Source organism: Syngnathus floridae, chromosome 10 (assembly GCF_059516105.1).
Source record: "Syngnathus floridae isolate MCC-2025c chromosome 10, RoL_Sflo_1.0, whole genome shotgun sequence".
Classification (NCBI taxonomy): Eukaryota; Metazoa; Chordata; class Actinopteri; order Syngnathiformes; family Syngnathidae; genus Syngnathus; species Syngnathus floridae.
Window position 1 is genome coordinate 8,189,497 of NC_142422.1, and position 24,513 is coordinate 8,214,009.

A 24,513-nucleotide genomic window follows, 5' to 3' on the forward strand; every position below is an offset into this window, starting at 1 on the left:
TGTGGGGCTGCTGGTGTTGTTTTACAGCTCTTTGACATCAGGCTGCTCCCAGGCTGCGTCCATGTCGACTCATGAGACCGGACGGACTAAGGCAAGGCCTCTAAAATCTCTAGAACAAATGTTATCCATATTCTGTCGGTTTTTTTTTTTTCTTGACTCCCCAAATACTTCTTTCAGATCATCCCTCTGAAGTCATATCCTCTCTTTATGTATTTATCACCATATATTATGTTACAATGCAAAGTCTGTGTACTGCATAATGTTCCCCAAGTGGCGAGTTAAAGAGGGCCCAACCTTAAAAAGGGCACAACCTCCAAACTACAGGGCCATGACCCAACCATCAGAATTTTAGACAGGCAAAAAAAGACATGCCCGCCTCCCGCCCCCATCAAGTAGAGGGTGGGAGCAAAGCCAGCTAATCGCCCCCTCAGAATTGGTTCATTATTGGACATGAGGCAGTGCTGGAACTATGTGTCCAGCTTCTCCAACTGAAAATAAATAAATATAGCCCAGCTCACGTCAGCCAGATGACTTCTGACAGGTTTAGTTAATTTCGAAGCCAAGTAGCAAAACAAAACATTACGCAAGCGTGCAGGGCCTATGCTGCCTTTAATTGCTTTTCCGATGAGCTCATAACTTGAAGGTGTCCTGGAGTGAGCCATGCCGTTCGACAGGTGTTCTACTGGTTTGGGAGTCGCTGTGAGTGTCGGTAACTATAAATGTATGCGTGTGTGTTTATGTGCATGTATGCTCGTGACAGACCAGGAGCTGCTGGCACTGTGCAAAAATGACTCAGCTGTGTGTGGGTGGGTGGGTGTAAGGAACAGTATGTTCAAATTTCAAATAAAAATATGTACATGCATCTTTGTCAAGCTATGGGAGTGTTTTTATTTTCATTGACTGACGGAGCCAAAAAAGTGAGCGAAATACTGCCTATGTAAACTAACTCTTTCTCAAAATCATTGTTTGCTGTTTCCACGTGGGGCTGCGACCTGAGGGCAATGCTGCCGAAGGAGCCACACAGGCTGGTTGACTGGAAACAGACACCCGGCAAACAAAAAGGCCAACCAGTGGTTTCATGTGTGTGCGCGTAGTTGGGGCAATGATTCATAATTAGAGAGCGGTACTGGATATGTGCTTCAGCCAGAGACAGTGTCAATGTGGGAGAAAAAATACAAAATTGATGACATAAAGGAGAGACATACTACATTGAGATAGTGAGAAAGACACAAAGGCTGAGATAGTGAAAATAAACAGATGGACTATCTAAAACTGAGAATATTGGAAAGTAAATGCGCCTGTATCTGTATGATTTATGGCATTAGTACTATAATCAGTACATCCTATGTCATGTAAATTGAACTGGGTACATTACACACAGCTAGACGAGATAATGCAGTCGTACAGTTTAATGCATTATCTCTGCATGAGCATGTGTACGACTGTGCGTGTGAACAACTTTTTCGAGTGGCTCTCATCAAGCTATGTTATCAGCAAAATAAGGAATCACAGATGGAAAAACTATCAACTAGAAAATCCTAAAAAGTATGTGCTGGCCTAAGTCGCGAATATTTTCAAAATGAGAGATTAAGCATTGCAATATGATGATTCACTTAAGAACACTAAAAGGAAATCAACAACAACAATAAAACTAAAAATATCTAAAAAGAGTATGTATACATACGTCACAGTTAAGTATTTTTCCATAAACTCTAAAATTATTTAAAAGGTAATCTCATGCAATACTATATAAGATGCATGTGGGGAAAATTCTGAACTGGACTAGTTGTGAAGCTAGATGAAGGGTTTGAAGAGGCAGTACAGCAGCTTGGCCGATGCTGATAAGAAGCTACACAGTTATAACATATCCCCTTTTATAGCCAACTCCTAGACTTCATAAATTAACAATGACTCTGAAAAATAGCCAAACAGAACGCAGCTCCTTCCTGTGCCCCTAATGAAAAATGCTGCAAGGATTCGGATTTACCCAACTGTTATCTTTCCTGTATCCTTAAGGCACTTTTTCCTCGCTGTGACCCAAAAAATGATGGTTTTGTCTTTCTTATTTCATGTCATTCTAATGTAAAATTAAAGTCATGACCTGGCTCTTGTCAGCAAGATAGCTAGCCTTCTTAATGAGAGACAAAACAGACAAGGGCCTGATTGCATTAATGTATCATTACCATATCCATCATGGATATAGAGTGCACTGTGTGAACTTAAAATGAGCTCCAGGGTAACATAAGGCAAACGGAGGAGAGACTTCTGAGCTTATTAAAATAAACAGACTTCTGCTTCTGCTGCTGAATTCCGACAGATAGACAGAATTTTGCATAGTTACCTTGAAAAGTCCTTATCGCAGCTATCCTTCAGCCGGCTCATGGGCTTTTACTACAGTTCAAGCTCAGTACTTTCAGTTTATCATGAAGGGTGAGGGGGTAGTTTAACTCTAATGTCTGTCATTAACTGGGCCTCCTTCTGTGTATTTTATAATGACCTAAATTTTTGAACATAGCTATGTTCATACACATTGAAGAGTTCAACATTTATCTTGATGCAAAACATACAAACTGTATAAAATATTGGCAGACTACCACAATGTATTTGACTGCACATTCTTCAATGCATGCGGTACATATATAGAAAAACCATAAGCAAAATCAGGTTCCAATAATAAATGCCATTTTCCATTAATTTGACTAACTGATTGATTAATTAACTGTTTTTCTAACAGATACCACAACAGGTCACAAGTAAAACTCCTCACAATGAAATCACACAGGAATGTCAAGATTGTCACGTATGATTGTGTCAACAGTGCATCAAAATGAGAGTCGTTTCAGTCAGTTTTAACTTTGATGTGTGTTCTGCTCGAAGAAAATCTGAGACAGCAATTTATGACTAGGTCCCCCCTAAAGGATACAATATAGCCAGTTACGCAACAATTTGGAAAGAGTAATAGCACTAACCAATAAAATGTGAATGTATTTTAAGTTGAAACATGCTATATTTTATTGTGACAATATTTAATAAAAAATGATGGCACTTTCACGGTCTCTGCTTAGGGATGGCGCACACACAGCGCAGCAAGCACAATGACTGGAATGATCTGCCACTAATGCAAAAATGAACCCAAAAAACGGACTCAAGTGATCAATGTTAGCCTTATATTGTGGCAACATTAGCTGAGCCTATACACTCAATGAGAAAAAACAAGGGCCAAACATTCAATCTTCAACCATGACCTCACATAAATCGTGGTGTGATATCAGAAAACATAATATTGGGCTTACAATGAGGCCCTGACTGCACGCACTAATTCAAGCTTGTTTTGGGATAAGAGCAAGAGCATGATAAGCAAATAAAAACCTCCCCAAGCTTCAGCCAGTCTGAGGCCTGCGTTAAGAGTACTATGGGTTTCCAACTTAAAGCAAAATCACTACATTATACAACCCATATTAAGACATGCTGGCTTGGCACATTTTAGTTGTTTTGTACAGGGGCTGACTGGGGGGGGCTTTAAAGGAGACCAAGAGCACATACAAGCTGCAAGTCAGTGATCCGGGTTGGGTATTTTATTATTATTAGAAGCTTCATGAGCATGGTGGCAGGACTCTTAATTATGAGACAGAGGTTAGAAGAAGGTAATAGTGTCGGCAACCCGTCCTTTCATCTCCCGAGCTTGTATATGCTGTGAGCAGAAGAGAGTGGTGCTTGAACTGCCGGTGTTTACTGCCTGTTTATCTAAGTGGGCATGTGAGGCCTGGAGGGCCAAAGCAGGTCAAACCACACACGGCGAGAGGAGTCCAGGACCCCCGAAGGACTACTCAAAGTGATGAAGTTTTACAACTACTGCTTGGTCTATGACTACTGCTGCCGATGCACGCGCGGGCGCACACATACACCAGTGCGCACAAACACGCTCACACACAGACACACACATCCTTGACTCGGTGTTGTGAGTTTATAACTACTGTGTTGAGAGTAGATGGCCCTGGGGTGGGAAGATGAGATCAAGAACCACAAAACAGAGAAATAATACCAGCTTGAACAGTGTTGGGCTCTACATACGGCAAACATGGATTTTAGAATATTGTTTAATCTTTGTGTTTATCAGAAGTGCAATAAAAAAAAATATTGAGTTTATTAGTGAAATAGTTATGATGAACAACAATCAAAAAGCAGCACATGAGTTTTATAGGTAAAAATCTCATTACATTTTCATACATTATTACTTTTGTCATATTAAAGTTATTTTTGTGACCACTAGGTTTTTATTTACAGAAGAGTACCAAAACCTTTGTCCACATGTGTATGTGCTTTCATTGGCCAGTGAAGAAAGCCTTGCAAACAACTAAATGATATAAAAGCATACCAAGAAAGCCAAACTGAATTTTCTCTCCTAGCAGGCCGTCATACCACTACCACCTGTGCTAACTTGGTGTTGCTATTAAAAATCTGCACAGAGGACCACTTTGTTTGGACCAAAAGAGAGCGTAGGACAGCCACTGGCAACCAGCAAATTGAAAGCTAAGCAATTGAGTTTGTTTTCTCGTAGCGGAGGGTTTGAGTGGGGGGGAGTAGAGGGGAGAAACAGCTAAATAAAATAAACCTTTAATTTGACTGAAATTGCCGGCAACAGGGGCTGCTGTAAAAGGCTGTGAAGTGTGATTTCTTGTGGTTTGGGTTAATCCTGATTGAGGAGCCCCTGAGTTGAGATGTCAGCAATATGAGACTAAAACAAAAATAATTACAATCCGGGTTAATGAAGACAACCGCCTGAGGCATGGGGACTAGTGAGGAAAGGGAGGAAAGAGTGGTCGAGTTAGAAAGAGAGTGAGAGAGCGAGAGGGAGAAAAAAGTGAATAAGAGTGCTGTAAAATAGGAAAAGTTAAGGCACTGAAGCAGTAAAGAACAATGTCCGTCATGGCCTGAGAATAACAACATCTCACAATGTATGGATGATATTATTCACAAGGGCGATTGAGCTTGTATCTTTCTATTTCTCCACACGTGTAATCATTTGTTTGGCATAAGGTTGAAACATGAAGTGGCAACATTCCTCCCATTAAACAACTTGCTGTGTAGTAAAGTGTACACAATCTCTCTGCAACTAGCTTTCATGTTCGCTGTTATGGCTGCACATGTTATCTTGGTTGTGTAGGGAGCTGCCCATCACAAGGGTGATAACAGGCACCTGGACCTTTAATTGCTATACTGAGGTCATGTGTAGCGGTGAGGTATTTATTCGTTAAAAAAAAAAAAAACTATATCGGTCCCAAATGAGTTTAAATGCGTCACTATTATTAATCATGGTATTACATAAATAAGTAAACAAAGGTTTGTGTTCAAATTTGTGTCACAGGTGGTTGTTATTTGTCTTACTGGTAGCCAAACGTCAGAAAGGTGGGTCAACTAAGCCAAGTTGGACAAATATGGAAGGAGAGATGGAGGTAGGAAACCGAAATCACAAAGCCAAATGGGAAAGTTAGAGGAGCAGGAAAGTTGAAACCATTTAGACCTAGCTTCAATGTTGTGCTTTTCTTTCTATATTTTAGCCAGTACTAACTCTGACCAACAGTGTAAGGTCAACACAGAAGGCACACAGCTCAAGAAAACAAATGGCCAGTCTGAACAGCTTCAGTTCAGCTCAGGTCTATCTATTTATTTCTTAAGGTTGAGTTTATATCACTTGCATCCTGGGAGCTCCATAATCCCCATTATTGCATGTGTCCATTTTAAACATAAAATGGATGTCTTATTATTATTATTCAAGTCAGTCTGAAAAATCCAATTTGGTCGGTGTGCATAGCATAAAAGAATGCTCAGTACATCTCACCCTCTGTGCTTTTGACCAGTGAACAGCTGCTGTAGGGGATGAGTCCAAGCAGAGAGCCTCAAAGAAACAAAAACAACCCACATCAAAAGAGTTCCATTGGAGGAACATGACGATCAACCTTCTTTCTCTACATATCCTCCCTCTGCCCAGGCATCACTCACTCCAAAGGGAGGGGAAACAATGATAAGCTAAATATGAGCTGACCACAAACTAATATCATCTATTCCTTTAGTACTTTTTGTTTCTGTGGACAAAATTGTTGGCGAAAGAAAAAAAAAAAGTGTTTAAAAAAGTAAAAAAATAAAATTACAGTTACCAATTGAAAATCAAACAATGCTTTTGAAATCTGGTCCAAAAACAATAAAAAATGATGGTACCCGTCAATTAATATTTTCTTGCACAACCTTTTGCGGCAATCACGACAATTACCAAGTTTTGTAACTTTCAGGTTTGAGCGTTGCTTTCTTAAAGCATGTTTCTGCTCCTTCAACAAGTGTTTAATAGGAGTTCCTTTTACATGGTGCCCCTAAAAGACAAGATCCTAAAAAAAAAAAAAAATATCCATCAATTTCATGCCATTTTAAAGAAATACTATATTGGGATAGACATCCTGATTATGATCTAAAATTACCTTTGTCGGAATTTTAATATTTGTCTATATCACACATTTCTAATCTGAGTACAAAAGAAGTATGCAAGTAACAGACCAGGCCACTGCTAGAATTTTCTCCTGGTGCTGAAATTTTCCCACTGCCAAAGTTGAAAAGTTACTCAGTGTTGAAATTCTCACTTCAACTTACTGGTTAATAGGATCTTGGAGGCCACTTTTGGGAATAGAGACCCTAAGTTGGGTGTAGCCACTCATCTCAAACCGCTCCAGAGAAGCTAAGTAATAAGGACCAGACAACAGGAGAGAATGAACTGATCCCCGATTTCAAGCCCGGGGGATGATCAACATGGGTCCATGGTGCATTACCTAACTTTGAAGGATTGTGTTCAGCTCATGTTTTGGTTGCAGTGAGGTCAGGCCCCAGAAAATGTTGGATAAAGCAGGAGATAGTGTTGCAAAATAGCGAGCTTTACTGCAGCAAAATATCCAAGTCATGGAATTGACCCACATGATGTCGCACACAGGTCAGTCTTTTGTGCTCATGACAAGAAGAACGAGGAATGCAGTAAAACATAGATCTTAACTGTGCATTTTACAATGCTGATCTAAAACTCAGACAATATATAGATCACAGTTGATTTATTACTTCATAATGTTTTTTTTTTAATGTTCCATACCACCTTGTATGACCAGTCATTAGTTTCTGTCCTCCTCCCTGCAGGGCAGGATCATAGTTCATTTTAATGTCCTTTTTCGTTATCTCATTTTATATTCAAGTCTCAAACATGCTTTCATCTCAAGAGGAAGCATTTGACGGTCACCACAGCTACTCTACCCATTAAAAGCAAAAACAATACAAATAGCAGATGGATATACATGTGAAGTCACTGCTGTGGATGCGGGGATTGACGTCAGGCAGACCCATAAACCTAGTTCAGGTGCAGGATTATTTTTCTTGGACTCATCCGATAAGTCATGAAAAAAGAATGTCACCGACAGACTCGCTGCTAAACAATAAATCCCTTCTCACACTTTGAAAAGGTTAAGTGGAGCTGCTGTCCAAAGAAACCTCAGCATGTTTGCAGGACATCTAGTCTCACAGTAAATGCTGACGCAATGATCCATGACCCATAATACACAGTGCATGACTGCTAACAGGGAATCTAAATGTTGGCTATACAGTAGTTAAAAACTTTGACTTTATTTTAAATCATTATCAATCATACAGAGTGATCTTTTGCTGTTGAGAACAAACAAAAAAATACCCATCATTATGTTAGGTTTTCAATTTTACAATAGTAGTTTGAATCTGCCAGGGAAAATCCAATTATCACTCTGCTGTATATTTTTGTTCTAAACCGCGGAGAGGCAAACCACAAACATGCATGCATACGGGCAGACTTGTGAGCGTGACGAAGAACAGTGAACTTGGGGGAGTTCAAGTGGCATACTAAAGGTACCATGACAGTCGTCAAGGCGCTGACCAGTATCTATCCAACAATGTATACTTTAGCAGGAAAAAAACAACTGATAGTTCGACTGTCATCAGACATCGGATTTACTTCTTACTGAAAGATGACCAGCTTCAAAATTAGAATGAAGACCAAAATAAGCAGGTGAAATTTTAGATTAAAAAAAACACTGGTTTGCATCTCACTGGAGTGGCCAGCAGCGCATTTCAGTATTTCATCTGCTTGACATGATGCCAAATTGAGCCAAGAGTTGATAAGAGAATGAAGATTGTGACATTAATGAAGACATTGGGTTTCACAGCTAACTGAGACACTAGCATTAGCAGTGACTGTCACTCATTCATAGAAGCTTAAAGAATATTGTGTGTTTTACTGATTGAATGAATTTGATGCAAATGTTTAATTTGATCGCGAAAAAAGTGAAAAACATTGTTTTTAATTTCCCTTATATTTTAATGGAACTTTACATTTACTTAAAACTGATGCTGTCCTGGCTTTGACCTTTTTGCTTTGCTGTCATCCCAGCCCACCATAAAGTTTAAGGAGTGCGGACAAAGTCTGTGACGCTTCTGGCTCCCCCGTCTCTGACCCGCCTCATATGCTTTACTAAGGCTGATTACATCTTTTTCTGTCAACCACTGAGGAGGACCCAGAGAGAGATTACCTCCTTGGAGTAGTGTACCTCAGAAATATCTGCTGAGTATAAGCAATAGCTTATAGAGGTGTGACAAATTAAAAAGCACACTTTAAAGGGACAGAGTTAAAATTTGACTTTCAATCAAAACCAAGTTGACATCGCGGCACACGGCACTGTTGGCTGATGACATGTTAACCACGAAAAGTACCGGCTCCTAACTATTACTCGATGCTAGGTTCTTCCACATTTAATCAAAGAGGTTATTTTTGAGTCAAACGGAATCCCAATAAAATCACTTTCTCCTTTTTTATTGTGGTGTGCCTCGTGCCTCATGGGGCAGGTAAAGGTCAGACATATTGATATGCTGTACTGGAGACCCACCTTCTAATCAGTACGCCAGTATATTTACTGTAAAGAATACACTCAATGAAAATAAAATCTGAGGACATAGTCAGATAAAATCAAGTTAAGATCAAGTGAGGACCACATCTCATTACAATGATAAACGATAAATATTCATTTATCCATGAGTAACACGTGTGAGACAAGGTTTACAATACAGACGAGGATTAATCTTTATGAGAAATAGCATCTAATTAGGATTCTGGGTAAAGGGAGATTGCTCACATTTATTCCATAAATTTAGGGACAACACCCAACCTTAATCGTGTTCAATCTAATATTTATAGGTAGTACAGGAGGGGAACATCTAAATCAAGTCACAACACGTATGTGTTAGAAAACAATTGCAAAGTAATCTTGTGAAACCTCTTCAAAAATGCAGGCCTCCGTTAAGGTCCGTGTTCATGACTCAACAATGACAAAGAGACTGGGCAAAAACAACAAATGCGACATGACGACATGAAAACCACTGTTGATTAAAAATAAAGACAGAGGAGAGACTTACTGTTGGGTTTTGAAAAAAAAGACTCATTGCTGGTTACAGAAAACTTGATGTCATAGAATTTTGAGTTCAGTTTCTGATGCTAAGAATGGCCCAATAATATGTTTGACTTTTTCCACACATGGCAAAGTAGCTTTGAAAAATTAAACTTAGCACTCGATTTTATGTTTGCTTGGCTTATCTTTTCCTGATATGAATATTAGTTGTAGGATTTGAAACAAACTTTTGAAAAAGTAAGAATTTGTCAAGTGTGCAAATACTTTTTACATCACTGTACTTTAGAATTGTTGCCGCTTTGTCAAATCAGATTAACACCTCTTACCACCATCACTCACATTGTTGATAGAAATAATAATTTGCACAATAAATGGGTAAAAACCCACTGCAACAGTAATGTCAAGTTGTTAGCTTCACTGTCAATGTTTAGCTCTCTCTCCGCCTCTGCCGTTCCTTCCCTCGTCGGAACACAACAGAAATACAGACACACATGTGCCCCCATCACTAACACCACACTGGAGGTTTATTTGAATAGAAAATGACCCCGCTTGTGTTTAACATATCTTCAATACTGTCATCACCAAATATTTATTTGGAGAGGAGAAGACCTCTGAATGGCCACATTCCTTTTGCTTCACAACATTTACAAAACTTCCTTCACAAACACACACACATACACACACACAGCCAAGACTAGATATGTTTACAAAAATATTTCACACAACCACTTTGGAGATTCATATAGAATCCTGGCTGAACTCATCATATTTTGAAAAGTGACTTGCTCAGGTATTTTAGGGGGGGGGGATGTCAGACCCTCCTTTGATTCTTTTGATCTTGCAAAATTATGCAATCTAGGTCATAAATTCATATTGAGGTGAGACATATAGTTTAAAAAAGTACATTTCCTCAACAAATGGAAAAAGATCAGCAGTACCATCAAATAAATGTTTCACATCATAAACTGTCAACATTCAAAAGATAGCTAGAGTTATGATGAGTTAACCAGCAAAGAGACCCTAAATCCCAAAATACAACACTTGACAACATTGTCATTGTACCATGGGTGGTGGTTTGTCACCAGGTTATAGGTGGAGGGTTTCCCATTATATGTATCAAACCACAAGGGGGCAGTGATGTAACAAAGTCACAGCAGAGGTCAAAAAGGACTCTTGTCACAGACATGGGTCAGGGAGAAAGGGAAAGGAAATGTGCCAAAGGCAAAATTATATACATCTACAGGTATTGGCGCTTCCTAAAAACACACATACACACACACACACACATGCGTGTGTGTGTGTGCACGGACAAAAGGCCAGTTTGGGGGTCAAAGAGCTGACAATGACAAGTAGAATAAATATAAAAAGTTAAATGTGGATGTGGATCATGTTAGCAAGGGTATTTGCAAGGGTTAATTGAATTTCAACTGCATTTTTTAGACACAAAAACATAGTATGTCTTTAAGTTGTACAATTTATAACATGTACAATTTTGGGCTACAGCCATTAATACTTCCTTATATAACAAAGAAAAACTACACTTTAGGCCACAAATCGAAAAACTTGTATAGCAAAAAGAACTAAAGGCCAGGCGTTAACCAGTGGGTGTCCGACCACCGTCTCCAGCACCCTGCTGATGTGTGCTGTTCTTTCCCTCCCTTGTCACTGGTGACCCCATGTTAACTCCCCGATAGCAGTAACAACACTCAAAATGTTCCGCTGCAACTCTTGATTGTCTGCCTGCAACCTACTGTGTGAGCAACCAGCTGAGAGGATCTGTTGAAAGTCATGAGCTCATCAGTGAAGTTTGACAAGAATTTAAGATTGGATTATCCTGGATTACAAAATATTTTAGCAAACAAGAGCAGAACATGGTCATACTTAAAAATGTAGAAGAAACATTGTACAGAACATGCAATTTTACAATGTCATTAACATGTCATTTGCAGATTATTCCCCCTTGTCTCTTTGACAGGCAGGGCCTTAACTCCCAAGTGCTGTGGCCTGTCGAGTTTCCCTGTGGCATAAAGGAAGCCCCCGTGAAGCTTTGTGATAGCAGAGAAGGACTGGTGCTTGATAAGCAAGGTGTGAACAGCAGTGTAAACTTGTCACTGCAGGGGGCTACCTTGACAGATCAGAGGTTAAAGGGTTATGGCGCTAACAGCGTGTCACAAGGTAGCGCTACTTATCATCACAACTTTAATTTATGGGGAGTTTTGGCTCACGTTGGACAAAATTTGAGTTGCTTTCACCTTCACTTGAGATGACATTATTTCACTAAAGCACTAAAGCTTCTTTCACAACTGGAGTTAGCTTACTTGACCCAAAATGAGTTGGTGGGTATCAACATTCTTTGTCAAATAAAAAAACAAATGTGAATGATGTTGCTTTTTTGCTTAATGGTGACAAGAATGCAAACAACAATGTTCATTGTACAGTACTAGCAACTGCTTTTGTGAATGGATCAGCAAAAATAAATACTACATGGACAAATTGTGATGTTACTTTAGTAACACTGGTCAACATTTTTTTCTAAAAATTTTAACTGGAGATGCAAGACGGATTTTATACCAGATGATTTTTATTTTACACCAATTGAGAATTTGCCCTTGTTTGATTATCTAGACATTAAAAAATATGTAATATAGATATATATTTGGTCATATGAATTAATAGTTAGATTGTTTTTTTTTCCCCTGAAACGACAGCTGAAAATTGCAACAAATGGTGAAATCCACGGTGACAAAGATCTAAATAAAAAAACAGAAGTGCTAGAAAAATTGCAACACATGAGGAATTCCATATTCCGCAAAGTCTTACAGGAAGAAGTTGAAAAGATCTAAAAAAAAAAAATAAAAAAATAAAAAATGGAAGTGCTAGAAAAATAAAGATGTTTTCATTTTATTTTTTTTAAATCAGCATTAAATTTAGGGGCACATAAAGCTACTACCTCTGATCAAAATGTTGTGTTGACAAGACAAACTATTCAGATACAATACATCAGAAAATAGCCATGTTCCTTTTTTTTACGACTTGGCCACATTATCCTTATTCTTATGGATGAAAGGAAGACCCGGTGCTAACTGTAACCATGCTAAACCCAACATGTATCCAATAAATTGACGGTTTACATGGCACACACTTATGCATCTAGTATCGTTTTCAAGCATGGTTGGAGCAAATCAATCACAACTTGCTTCATCTTGGCTTTCACATCACATGGAACTAGCGCTTGAAGATTGTCTTTTACAAGTAGTCTCGGGTTAGTTCATTTAATCCGAACCCATTTGTTTGCTGTGTGTAGGATAGGTGTGAATCCTACTGAACCGTGGTACACAAACTATTCATTCAATTAACACTAACTGAAGGGTGTTAGTGTGAATGCACCATAAGTTCTACAGTCATAAATCTGCCATGTGACTAGGTGATTTAGGTCCCTGGGCTGAGCCCCCCATCTGCTTCATATCACACTGCTGAATACTCCCTCCACTCCACCAGCCCACCTTCCGTCTTTCTACATATTATAGAAAAGCACGACAGTGTGACCTTTGACACCTTAATCAGAGGCATTAAAGGACCTCTAAAATGAATTTGGCGGACTGGGTAGATTGGAATGACAGGGCGACTGACTGACTAGCCCAGAGACTAAGACGGATCCAGAAGCAGCGATGCTGAAATGCTTTTGCCAACACATCGAAGGTGGCAGAGGTGGTGGGAGAGTGTTGGCCATCATAGGGCTTACAGATTAGCCAAGTTTATTAGTTCACTTTTGAGGCCTTCCACCCTCTCAGGATTGTCACACATCTCTTTACCGCTTAGCCATCTAGAACCTGTCTCAGAGAGGCTAGGTGTCTGTCTGTCAGAGGCAGTTGGAGGTTAAAGGTTGAGAGTGATTCCATGAGCCGGTAAAATTGGACAACTTCACAAGAGCCACCAAGCTCAACAGTAAGTAGACAATTGACAATAGGGACGCTTTAACCAGAAAGCAAGAACAAATAAATTCGGTATGCACACCCAAAGGCTTTTGTGCAAATGATTATATTCCACATTTTTTAATACAAGACAAAAGTCTTCTCATTAAGAATTTCAGTGATTTACAATTTGCCGGAAGGTGACGGTATGGGGAAAATATGTAAAGTGCAGCAAGAGGACAGCGATGTAGTCACAAAACATGGCACATTAATCAGCTAGAAAATGAAAATGAGATCAACGCAAGGATAAAGAACAGAAAGGCTATAACTTACTAAGCAACAGGATAATACACTTGTCCTCAAGGAAGGGTTCAACTACGACCCATGTATTTTTGCTTGAAAAATAAATTCAAATTGCATGGTTTGGTACAACAAGTCTTTCAGTCATACATCAACAATCATGCTAGTATCATAACTAGGGATAGTCAATACCAATTTTTGTCAGAATGATACCAGTACTAGTACTCAGATATTGAGTAGTAACCAGTCCTTAAAATTGCTTAAAATTAATGGCGGTTTTGTAATTTTATTTCTAATTTCTTGTTCCTGATCGTAAAACGGTGGCTGTTGTATCGGTGAACAACACGAGTCCCGATATCATAAAATAATACCTGGCATCGATCTTCACCCATCGCTAACCAGAACACATTTAAAACAGGTACCTGACATAATCCGCCCTATAATTTGAAAAAGTAACAAGCAAACTGGGACTTGGTGTCAACTAAAGGCATGGCCGATCTTTGAGGAAATACCCTAAGCATTACGTTACAAACATTGGTAAAAACGAGATTACTAAACCACTTTGCAAAAATGCTTACAGATCCTATCTGTCTGTATAAGGCTTACAGAATATGAGGGGAATCAACTCCCCCAGTTTTAAAGAAACAGAGCCCTAATGGTGCTGTCAGACATCGAGCTGATAGGTCTCTGAGGTCCAAGGCCCCGGATCACAGTCCACACCTTAACTGTGGAGCTCACTCGCACAGAAGCAAGGACATAGCCTCCAGGCCTGGTGTTAAACCTCCCAGTCCAGACAATTTGTGCAGTCTGGAAGCTGATTAAGCTGATACACACTGTGGGCACAGAGGCATATTAGCCACAGCTTTCAAAACATTGGATAATATTTCATGGTCAAAATGTTTTCCTTATTAATTTCTTTAATGAGCATGTGGTCAGGTCAACCCGTGTAATTCATCAAGTGTGCGATTATACACAGATATTAATGGCAAAAAGAATGTTACACATTTATAAATTTCTCACCCTAATCTGAAGTTGTATGATTTGTCATTATTCCTCTGGATATGAAATTAAAAAACTACAAACATAACTATGACCCTTTGATAGAAATTTAGAGATGAAGTTAGAGTACCCCAAGTAAACTTGTCATAGTATGAGTCAGATAGGAGGGGGAAAAAAGAGATAGAGGGGTGATGAGAAACAGAGGCACAGGACACATAAATGAGGAGTGCTCAGAGTAAGAGAATGACAACTGGTCATAAAAGTTTAGCAAAGCTGAAGATGACCAGTCAAAAGATTTTGTCTGGCCTTCACAAACACTGAGGTTTAGGATTCCAGAGGTGGTCGAAGGGCCAAGGGAGCGAGATGCACTCCTCACCTGAGAGATCATAACTCTTGCTGGACCAGAACCTATTCCACTCAAATTTATGCTGTCAGGAGATCTCATTCACATTCCAAATCTGGTCTCATTGACAGCTGGCATTAACATTCCTGCCTAACATGGCAGAGGAGTGAATGAAGGTTAAGTGGGATGAGGGAGTGGAGGGTATAAAGCGTTTTTACATCCAAACACATTAACTTGGCTATCACTTTGAGTCTGCATGGAACCCATTCCATTTCCATGCCCATTTCAAAAGGATGGGGGCCACAAAAGCCTACTAAAAGAGGAGTCACATCATGTAAAATAAATTTGTTACATCCCTGCCATTATCACCCAAGTCAAGCTACTTCATAATCCATTCTTTATAACATCACAAATTTGTCATCCCTCGCCACTCCACTGCTACTTAATGTGAAACTGTAAACACGCACAAACTGAAATCTGTTGAAGCGGCTACTGCTGAGGTTCAGGCCAGCGATTTGGGCAACAGTGTAGCCTGCGAAAGTGTGGGTAACGGGGAAAAAATGAGCTTGATTTTGGAATTAGTGTGGGAGGAACGGGCTAGGAGACACTAGGAATGGATGGAACATGGGAGGAGGCACGTTACAACAGTTGAGCTGTGAAGAAGCTAATGGGTTCCCATCCCATTCCCTTTCCCACGGCAGCAGTATGTTTTCTGATGGCCAGTGGAGCGGTCAAGCCAATATTGGTGAAGCTGCTGGCACAGAACTCCAGTCGACATGCTTCAGTAGCACTTTGTAGGTGCCTGAACTCTGGTTGGTCTGTATGAACTGCTGTATGAATGCGTATGAATCAGTAACCAAATTCAAATATCAGGATGTGGGAGGGGATCTCACTTCAAGATGGGACACTACAAAACAGGGAGACGATAAATGGAAAACTATTTATATCGTTGTCAGCAGTTAAGTGACACACAGGGCCCACGTCAAAAATTAAGCTATGATATTGAACAAAGGCTTATTTCGCAAGCTAACAAAAGACAGCTTGGAGCTTTTACGTTTGTTAAGTTCAGCAGAATTTATCATTCATCACTCATGTTGACAATAGACAGGTGTGGCCTTTCTTCAGATCTCACCAGTTAATATTTACGTACATTAGAGGAATGGAAAATACATACAAATGCACGGACTAAATTAAACTGAATCCAAGGAAAAGCAATGTTTTAAGCTTGCTACAGTCAGTCTAGATATTATCCCCTCTAATGTGTGAAAATAAAACCCCAAGACCATAATTAGGCGATCTGGGAAAGCCAATTGTTTTGACTGCGTTGTGTGATGTTTGATCTGACTGTGTGGAATGTGGTGACCTTTGATCTGGTGACAACATTCAATTAGATAAGGTTAACTAAATTGACCTCCCCCACCTCTGCCACTCAGCTAAGAGCTGGATAAAGTGTAAACGGCTTGTTTGGTACAGAGTGAACCAGAGATTACCGCTGTGCAAATTAGAAAGTCAAGATTAATTACTCATTCTTTAGATTCTAAATTGTCAATAAAATAAATGCAAAAATTAAAAAGTAAATGAATGTTTGTTTGTTTGCCTGATTTTAAATTTAATCTTAAATTTTAGTTTCAGATTAAAACTTCAAAAAGTAAAAAACCATGACACAGGACTGAATTTGATTTTAACATTTAATTACCAGTAGTTGCATTTACGTAAATCGTTTTTTTTTTTTTTTTTTATGAGCATTGGTAAAGATATGTTATCTTATGAACTCAATTTACTCACACCTCAAACTATGAAAGAAGCATGGGATGCTGGGAAGTTGCTGTGGTGTTCCCTTCCACCATCTATCATATCAGAAGCACACTTGTCCTAGTTCGAAAAAAATGTCACTTTGGTTTACTTTCAACAACTTTAGAACGAAAGGCAAAGAACTGTGGGTTGATGGTTGTGGGCAAATATTTGGTTAAGATTATAAACAACCATGGACAGGTTTCAATGCCAACTGTTTGGCCAGCATATGTGAAAGGCTTGATGACGAAAATCAAACAGAATGGTAAACGTTCAAAACAATGCAATCCAGCAAGAAAACAGCAAAGCAAGGATTTTTTTCAACTCTGTACATGTACATGTAATGAACGAAGCTGAAGAAAGATTCATATGTGTTTTCATACCAAGTCTAATCTTCATCAATTTGCTTTCAAATATACGATTATATCAGATGTTTGCATTTCAAGAATCTTAACAGAGTTAAATTGCTTTCTTGTATTCAGTCGATATGCATACACCTTCGATTAACCCGTTTAAGTGTAAATGTCCACATTGCATGCAAGTGAAATTGTGGTAGTTGGTGGTACAGTAGTAGGGAAGAAAACATCTGGACCTTGCTTCATTACGTTGCATCTGGGGTTCAAGTACAGCTGTCCGAGATCACACTTTGCTCAAGTGTCCACTTGAATCTCTTATCTTTCACTTCTCATTCAAAAGAAAAGAATTAGCTGCAGTCAGAACCAATGTGTCAATGTTATTGTTCTGCCATGTTGACTAATATGGGCTATTACCCCCGCTCGATAAAATGTCACATATTTGCTTGTGTGACATTGTACAAAGGTTGAAATAAAATTAATGAAAACTATGGTGTCATAATTGTGAAAATGAGTAGTGTTCCGTTTAGACAAGAATGAGATGAAGACAATGCAATCATATAGAAAAATAGCAGTGAAAGCATATTTTCTGTGGCAGAAGGAAAGCATGGAGCCGAGTACAATATGGCTTGCAACACTTTACACAATATGGTTGATGGATAATTTGACGGACTGGTGCTCATGGTCACGACTGACTGTTACAGATAACAAGCCAGTACTTATTTCCAAACTCCCAGGTCACAAACACAATCAATTAAATACAATCCATGTATTAATTTAGGATTTTTGATCTGAGCCTGAAATTAAGTAGTGAAAGAAAAATCTGGCATTCCGTTCCAACTAACCATTATTTTAATAATCGATTAATCTGTCATTTATTTTGCAAATTCATTGATGAATCTGATGTTCTCAGTTCTCAATTTCCATCCTTTAAATCAAAATAAGCACATCATTTAACGAGAACAGGGAATTTTAATAATTTTAATAATTAGAGATAATTTAATTTTAATAATAACATTGATTAATTTGATCATCTATGAGTTATTGATAAATAATTTGAGCTCTAATCATTTCACTAAGGGAAATAGTCTTGAATTTTCTCATCAATTTACTAAATATAAGTGCAACTTCGAAATTGCAAAGTATCAGACAGCTAGGTAATCTAGAGTTAAAAACTACACATTAAAGCTGATTATAATAATAGAGTGAATGCAGGATTTGAAGTCTTTTAGTGGTTTCTCTCCCACACGCACACAAGCGCACACACGTGCACACAATATACAAGCCATTTAGTACTTTTAATGCATTTAGACATTTACAAAATTGATGGGTTAACTTTCACACGGTGAATAAGGATCATTACTGCTCTCTTTCTCTCTGACCTTGCCCTTCTTAGAAGACAACTTGAGAACCCCTTGACCCAGAGTGACCTCTCTTTACTCTTCAAGGCCAAATCTTTATGTTTGGCCCACTTACTACAACACTATGTTGCCGACAATTATGGGGTCTAGTCACACAAAACTGAAAACCTAGGTGAAATAAGAATGACTTAAAAGAAAAACTCAAAACAAATCTGTTCAGACAACCACCAAAGCAACTGGAAAAGAAATGAATGGTGGCTCTGTATTTAGGTGTTTGTCCTCTGAGAAACTGTCTTTGGAACACCTTGATTTTGACTTGGCTAAGGTTAAGGTAAGAAATGTGTGCTATTATGTCAATAACATCCTTTTTCATGGACTAGCAGTATCTCCTTCCAAATTCAAAGCATCACCATCCCAGTTCTTTTTTATTTATTCATAATCAACTTATCCCATCAGTTGACCATTTTGTGTATTATAAATAATTGCAATATGTTTATACTTTTTCTTGCTTCTTCTATGAGACTATAGAAAAGTGTCAGTTACTTCTTATGTCATTTTGACAATAAACCTATGTCATTTTGATCTTAACTAACTCCTAGTTAGATCAAACTAATTGTGACTTGGTTAGTGTCAAGTAAACACATGGGGGCGGTGATATCATGAGAGAGGAAAAAGTAGACTGAGCCACAGGCGCAGCCCCAGCCACACGCCAAACTAACCTCAGCACTCTTATCACTACCAACTCTTATTCTTTCGGACATTGTTTCAAATCTCTGCCCACTGCATCTCAGCCAAGCACCAGTCAAACGTTAAGCACTGTGAGACTGGCCTAAGTATACTTCACAGATGAGCAGCTCTGGTAATGGGCTGTGATTGACCTCAATAGCCAGCTTGGAGTGAGTTCCCTCAGGTCTAATCTCCCTATTACCAGTTCTGTTTCCCACATATGTACTGAAGAATATGACGAGGCAAACAGTCAGAAAGATTAAAAAGATATCTGAGGTATACAGTGCTTCAACGTTTTCTACATTACAAAAAGGAATAAACTCATTCTCAAGCATTATTAATATACTAATATTCTACCGGCGACACACTTGAATGGCAATTTGACGTGGAGCAAATGTATGGGAAAAAAAAAAAAAGAAACTGCAGGTACAAAAGTATTTCCAACTTCAGATAAAGACATTGTTGATGCACCTTTTGCAAAAATTACAGCCTCTACTTTTTGAATTAGCTCACAGGTACCTTTAAGCTGTTTCAACCATTATTCAAGCACTATCTGGTTTAGCCTTTTTCAGATCTCTGTCTTGTTGAAGATCTGGCTGTGTGTTTAGGATCATTGTCCAGTGTGATCTTAAGTGAGCTCTGGACCAGTTTCTCATCCAGGATATCTCGGCACATTAAAACAATCATGTTTTCCTCATTCCTGACTTGTATCCCATTTCCTGTCCAAGGCTCAAAATCAACAAACTGACATCATAAGGTTCGAGTTTTTGTGTTTCAATAAGACACACTAAAAAGCAAACCTGTGAACAAACATTTTTTTGGCACGATGCAGAGTTGCCAAATGTTACAGAAATTACAGACTCAAACTGTGACTCATCACATCTGTGACGCCAATTGTTCTGAATATTTAAAAAGAAAAAAAAAATCATCAGAGTGGTCACTGCAACAGAGGGCTTTATATACTGATGCATATTCATCGGCATACGTATGAAGTGTCGATGGTCAATGTGTCGTGCAAATCACAATAGTTCTTGCAGCTACTATCTGCCTTCTTCATCAATCCTGGAACCGCAAGTTATCCCATTGGGTATGTCAACCGGTGCGTGACGTCACTAGTTTAGCCCATGGCCGTAGCTAGTTTTTTGGGGCTCAAGGCAAAGAGAGCCAAGGCAAACAAAACCCTTGCTTTAGGTCAGTCAGTTTACACGTGTGGCCAAAATTTCTAAATTTTTGGGTGTTCTTACAAAGTTTATAAATTCAATCAATCAGGACAAACTAAAACAAACTGGTAAGAAAATCATCATTAATCTTCATGGCACCAATGGTAACACTTATGACTTGCACTTTTGGGAATTTTTGCTAAATAACATGACTGCTCTAACCTTCACAGAGTAACACAAAATTTGTCTTATATTGATGCATGAAATTTATTTTTAGTCTAAGTTTGTCTACTGTGGATCTATCAGCCAGCCAAAGTTCAAGCCAGCAGCTTAAAGCCATCATGCTGCTGCCTGAAACAAAGCCAGCCTGTTGATTTACCACTCGACGGAGTGCATGAACACATGCACAGGAGTGAAAGGGAGTATGATAGATGGACATATGAAAGTACAGCAGGTCTTTGAAATATTGTAATGGAGGAGACTACCAAGGGATATCCTAAACTTCACACCTCATCGACGGTGCAACCCATTCAAAGGCTCCAGTTTCCAAAAACGAGAGCATGTGTGGTTCAATACATGCAGGCACTACACTTGCTGGAGTGTGTCTTTGGGTGAAATATTCAGATCAAAGGCAGGTGGCGCTTCTTTTCCATCTGCTCTCATTAGTTTTTGGGCTACAGCACAGATGTCAAACTCAAGGCCCGGGGCCCAGATACGGCCCCCCACATCATTCTATGTGGCCCGTGAAGACAAATCGTGCATCAAATCCGTGTGTCCTTACTAGAATTGTCTTTTTTTTTTTTTAAATATTTGACCAGTTTTTACTCGTCTGATTTGAAAACGAGTTATTTGTCAGTTTGTTTTGTAGCTTTTACTGTATATAATATGAGGTGCTCATACATTTATTTGGGTTGACAGTCATAATGGCCCTCCGAAAGAAGCTATGACTACAATGCGCCCCGTGAAAAAAATGAGTTTGACACCCCTGGTCTACAAGCTTACGTAGTTCACGATGCCACCTGTGCTACTCCTGTGGACAGGTCACTCAGTCATGATATACAATTAAAGCACGAAGTTGAGAATTTTAAAAAGTAGACACCATTACACCACAATGGGACATTGAAGAATGAACTCCTTTTGTACTTCCATCAGGACTGATTGAAGAGAAAACAGCTCCAATAACTATCGAAAAACTCCACACAAATGTTCTTATTAAAAGAGCCAGTCCACTTCCCGCGGATACATTTTATGGAAGTTTCAATATATTTAAATGAAGATGAAAGATCTCATCGCTTTGTACTCTTATTTCCACAGCATCCATGGTTTGGGAAAGAGATCAAAACTAGGGGGCTTTTATAGGGAACATCTTTAACATTTGCTCTACTCTCGGTATGCTTGATTAAATGTAACATTTTCAGAGCGCTAAGAGTTCTAAGAAAAGCATAAATCACTGTCTTGCAGCTGCTGGCGTGCTTAGGGAGAACACATGCTATCCCTCACTCACTCTCTCGTTTTGTCTTTGCTATGATCATAAAGCACACCCGACTCAACAGTCCCTCCTCCTCTGTTGCAAGTCACTGTGGTGGAGGGTGGCGGGAAACACCTGCAGGCCGCTGCTCGCCCTGAAGTTGAGCATAAAGCCAAGCTCCTCACACGCCCTCTGGCCCTCTGCTCCCTCTGGTCCCTAACATTAGGCTTGTCCAAGGCCCCCAAAGTTTTTCTCATCAATCAGCTGTGACAGGCCGAGATCAAGCCAAAGAGGACCGCAAATGTCCTTGGACCAAAACAATAAGTCACGAGCATTACTGGAGATTGTGAAAGATGTGGCCAAAGAGTTCTTATCAGTAGGCTCAACAATCTAAATTTAAATGAATAAATATAGACTGGCTGACCTGCACTGATGTCAATGTTTTTAACCATCCTGGACTGTAACACAGTTTCCCACACTTCTCTCCTGGAAAGAATCTTCCAGGGTTCCACTCAGCCCTGTTGTCACAGCCATGTTCAAGAAAAATTCGCCACAGATAATGTTCTTCTCTGTCAGAAACTGTGAGATGCTTAGGACAACTTATCATAGGAAGTCAGCCACGAGTTGTTTTGCCAAAACAGTTGCCTATACTCATGGACTGAACGAAGCAAACGTTGCAGGAGCTCTTTATGGACAAGACTGGTTAATTGTCTGGCCCACATTAGAAAATAAACCTTGTAGTTTGGGGTTGAAATATGTCTTTTGTGACACTAGACCTGGACCCGTTATACTTTTAGTGACTTTAATCAGGAGTTCATTTTTTACAGCCATAGTGTTTGGTCCGTTTCAACAGTCCTGCACTTTTCATACAGTGATCACACATGGATTGGATTCCATAGAACCACATGGGACAAATCAATTGTGGTCAATAACAAGGCCAAATGAGCAGAAATTCAGTAATGTCATGATAACAAAATGTTGGCCCATGATTCCGTCCTATGGGAGCAAAGGGTGAAGCTCATTTAGACTGGTGCAATTCTTCTTTTCATCTCAGCCACACTGAAACTTTACATTCATCATTCCATTAACACTGCTCTAACAGGCTTCCTGTCACCCTCTGGATGATGGCAGGGACATTGCATATGTGGACCAAAGGCTTTGATGAAAGCCCCCGACCACTATACAAAACACAGGCCTACAATCAGATACCCCAAATATGTCTGTTACATACAAACATTTGCACACATGAACACTTGAACACAGAAAGTCACGGTTAGTTTTGAAATTCATCTCTCAGATGTTTGACATGACACATGCGCTGAGCAAAATGTAGCACTGTGGTCAAATTGTAACTTGTCAAACAATAGGTTCTTTTCAACTCTGACAGGATTAACAGATAAAAGAAATATTAAGAACAGATTTTATTCTGGTCTGTGTGTGCACAAGGAGTATGTCGTGTGTGCGTGTGTGTGTGTACATGCGTGCCAGCTGTTTTGCTGTGTGTTTTTTTTTATTGATATGTGAATTAAGTTTATTGTTATGCATTTTACCTTTCCACCAACTTGTAAAATAAATGCATTATGAAAGAAAGATTAACAGTACAAGTGTGACATTTAAATAGAGTATATTAAAGGGAGAAACTGACGTCGAGAAATAGGTAAAGGCTTGACAAAGAAACTGTGTGCTGTATCAAATATAGCACATTTGAGAGATACATATGTACACGACGAGTGCTCGCGCCATTAAACAAGTGATGCTAAGCTAACGGCCATGATTTTCATTTTTCTCATCCCTTCCAACATGATATGTCCATGCATTTCCAACATGGTCATCACATAGGCAAAACGCCACCTTATAATAGTTGAAGTATTTTACCTGAGTTCCTGCAATCCTCTCCTTGCTGTGGAACCTGCACAGAAAATGCCAGCAGGTCGGGAGCCAAAAGGGATTCAGGCTTGCGGCTCTCATTTAGCCATCGCCTCATATGAAGATCCTTAGTATCAGATGGCCCCTGGATCAGAGGAACTAGCTTCTCCTTTACAACGTCTCCTGAGCCTGCCGGGCAGAAGCACAATTTCTCCAGTAATCACAATTAAAAACATTAAGACACAGTGTACTATTTTTAATTGAAAATATCAAACGATCTATACCTTAGACTGAACGTAAAGATAAATTCATAAAAATAGCAAGTCAAAGCCAAGTACAAAAATTCTGCACAGTACAGTCACCTACACTATTTTTAAATTACATCGATTTTGATACACAGTCTTTATTTAACATTGTCATACTACATCACTATGGATGTTGAATATTTGATTATAACAAAATGTGAGTGCTAAGATTTCTTTCTTTGGATTTCTATATCCACAGCTGCAGTAAATCTTACGCTTCTGACATCATATGTTCAGGTTGACCTGTTGGACTCTGTCTCCAATAACATCCTTGCGTCAAAGACATGACCAAAGGCCCAGTGACAACACCACAGGAGAAAACAGCAACTTAATCACACAGCTGGAAGTGAATCAACATAAAGAAGGAAAGCGAGGAGACAGAATGGAGGACATAAAAGTAAAGATTTGAAAAAGTAAAAGACAGTCCAGCGAGGTGCAGTGCAGTGCAGTCGCTCTCACTCTCTCCCTCCTA

The 24,513-nt window shown here is 39.2% G+C and overlaps 1 protein-coding gene across 3 annotated transcripts in view; it reads right to left on the reverse strand.

Annotated features, from left to right (window-relative positions):
* Window positions 1-24,513, reverse strand: part of vps13b (vacuolar protein sorting 13 homolog B) — a 210,759-nt gene that overhangs the window by 135,236 nt on the left and 51,010 nt on the right. For all 3 annotated transcript variants that reach the window (XM_088386303.1, XM_088386304.1, XM_088386305.1), the window contains one exon: window positions 23,746-23,925. In XM_088386303.1, the coding sequence (XP_088242429.1) occupies window positions 23,746-23,925 (180 nt within the window). The remainder of the gene's footprint in view (window positions 1-23,745; window positions 23,926-24,513) is intronic.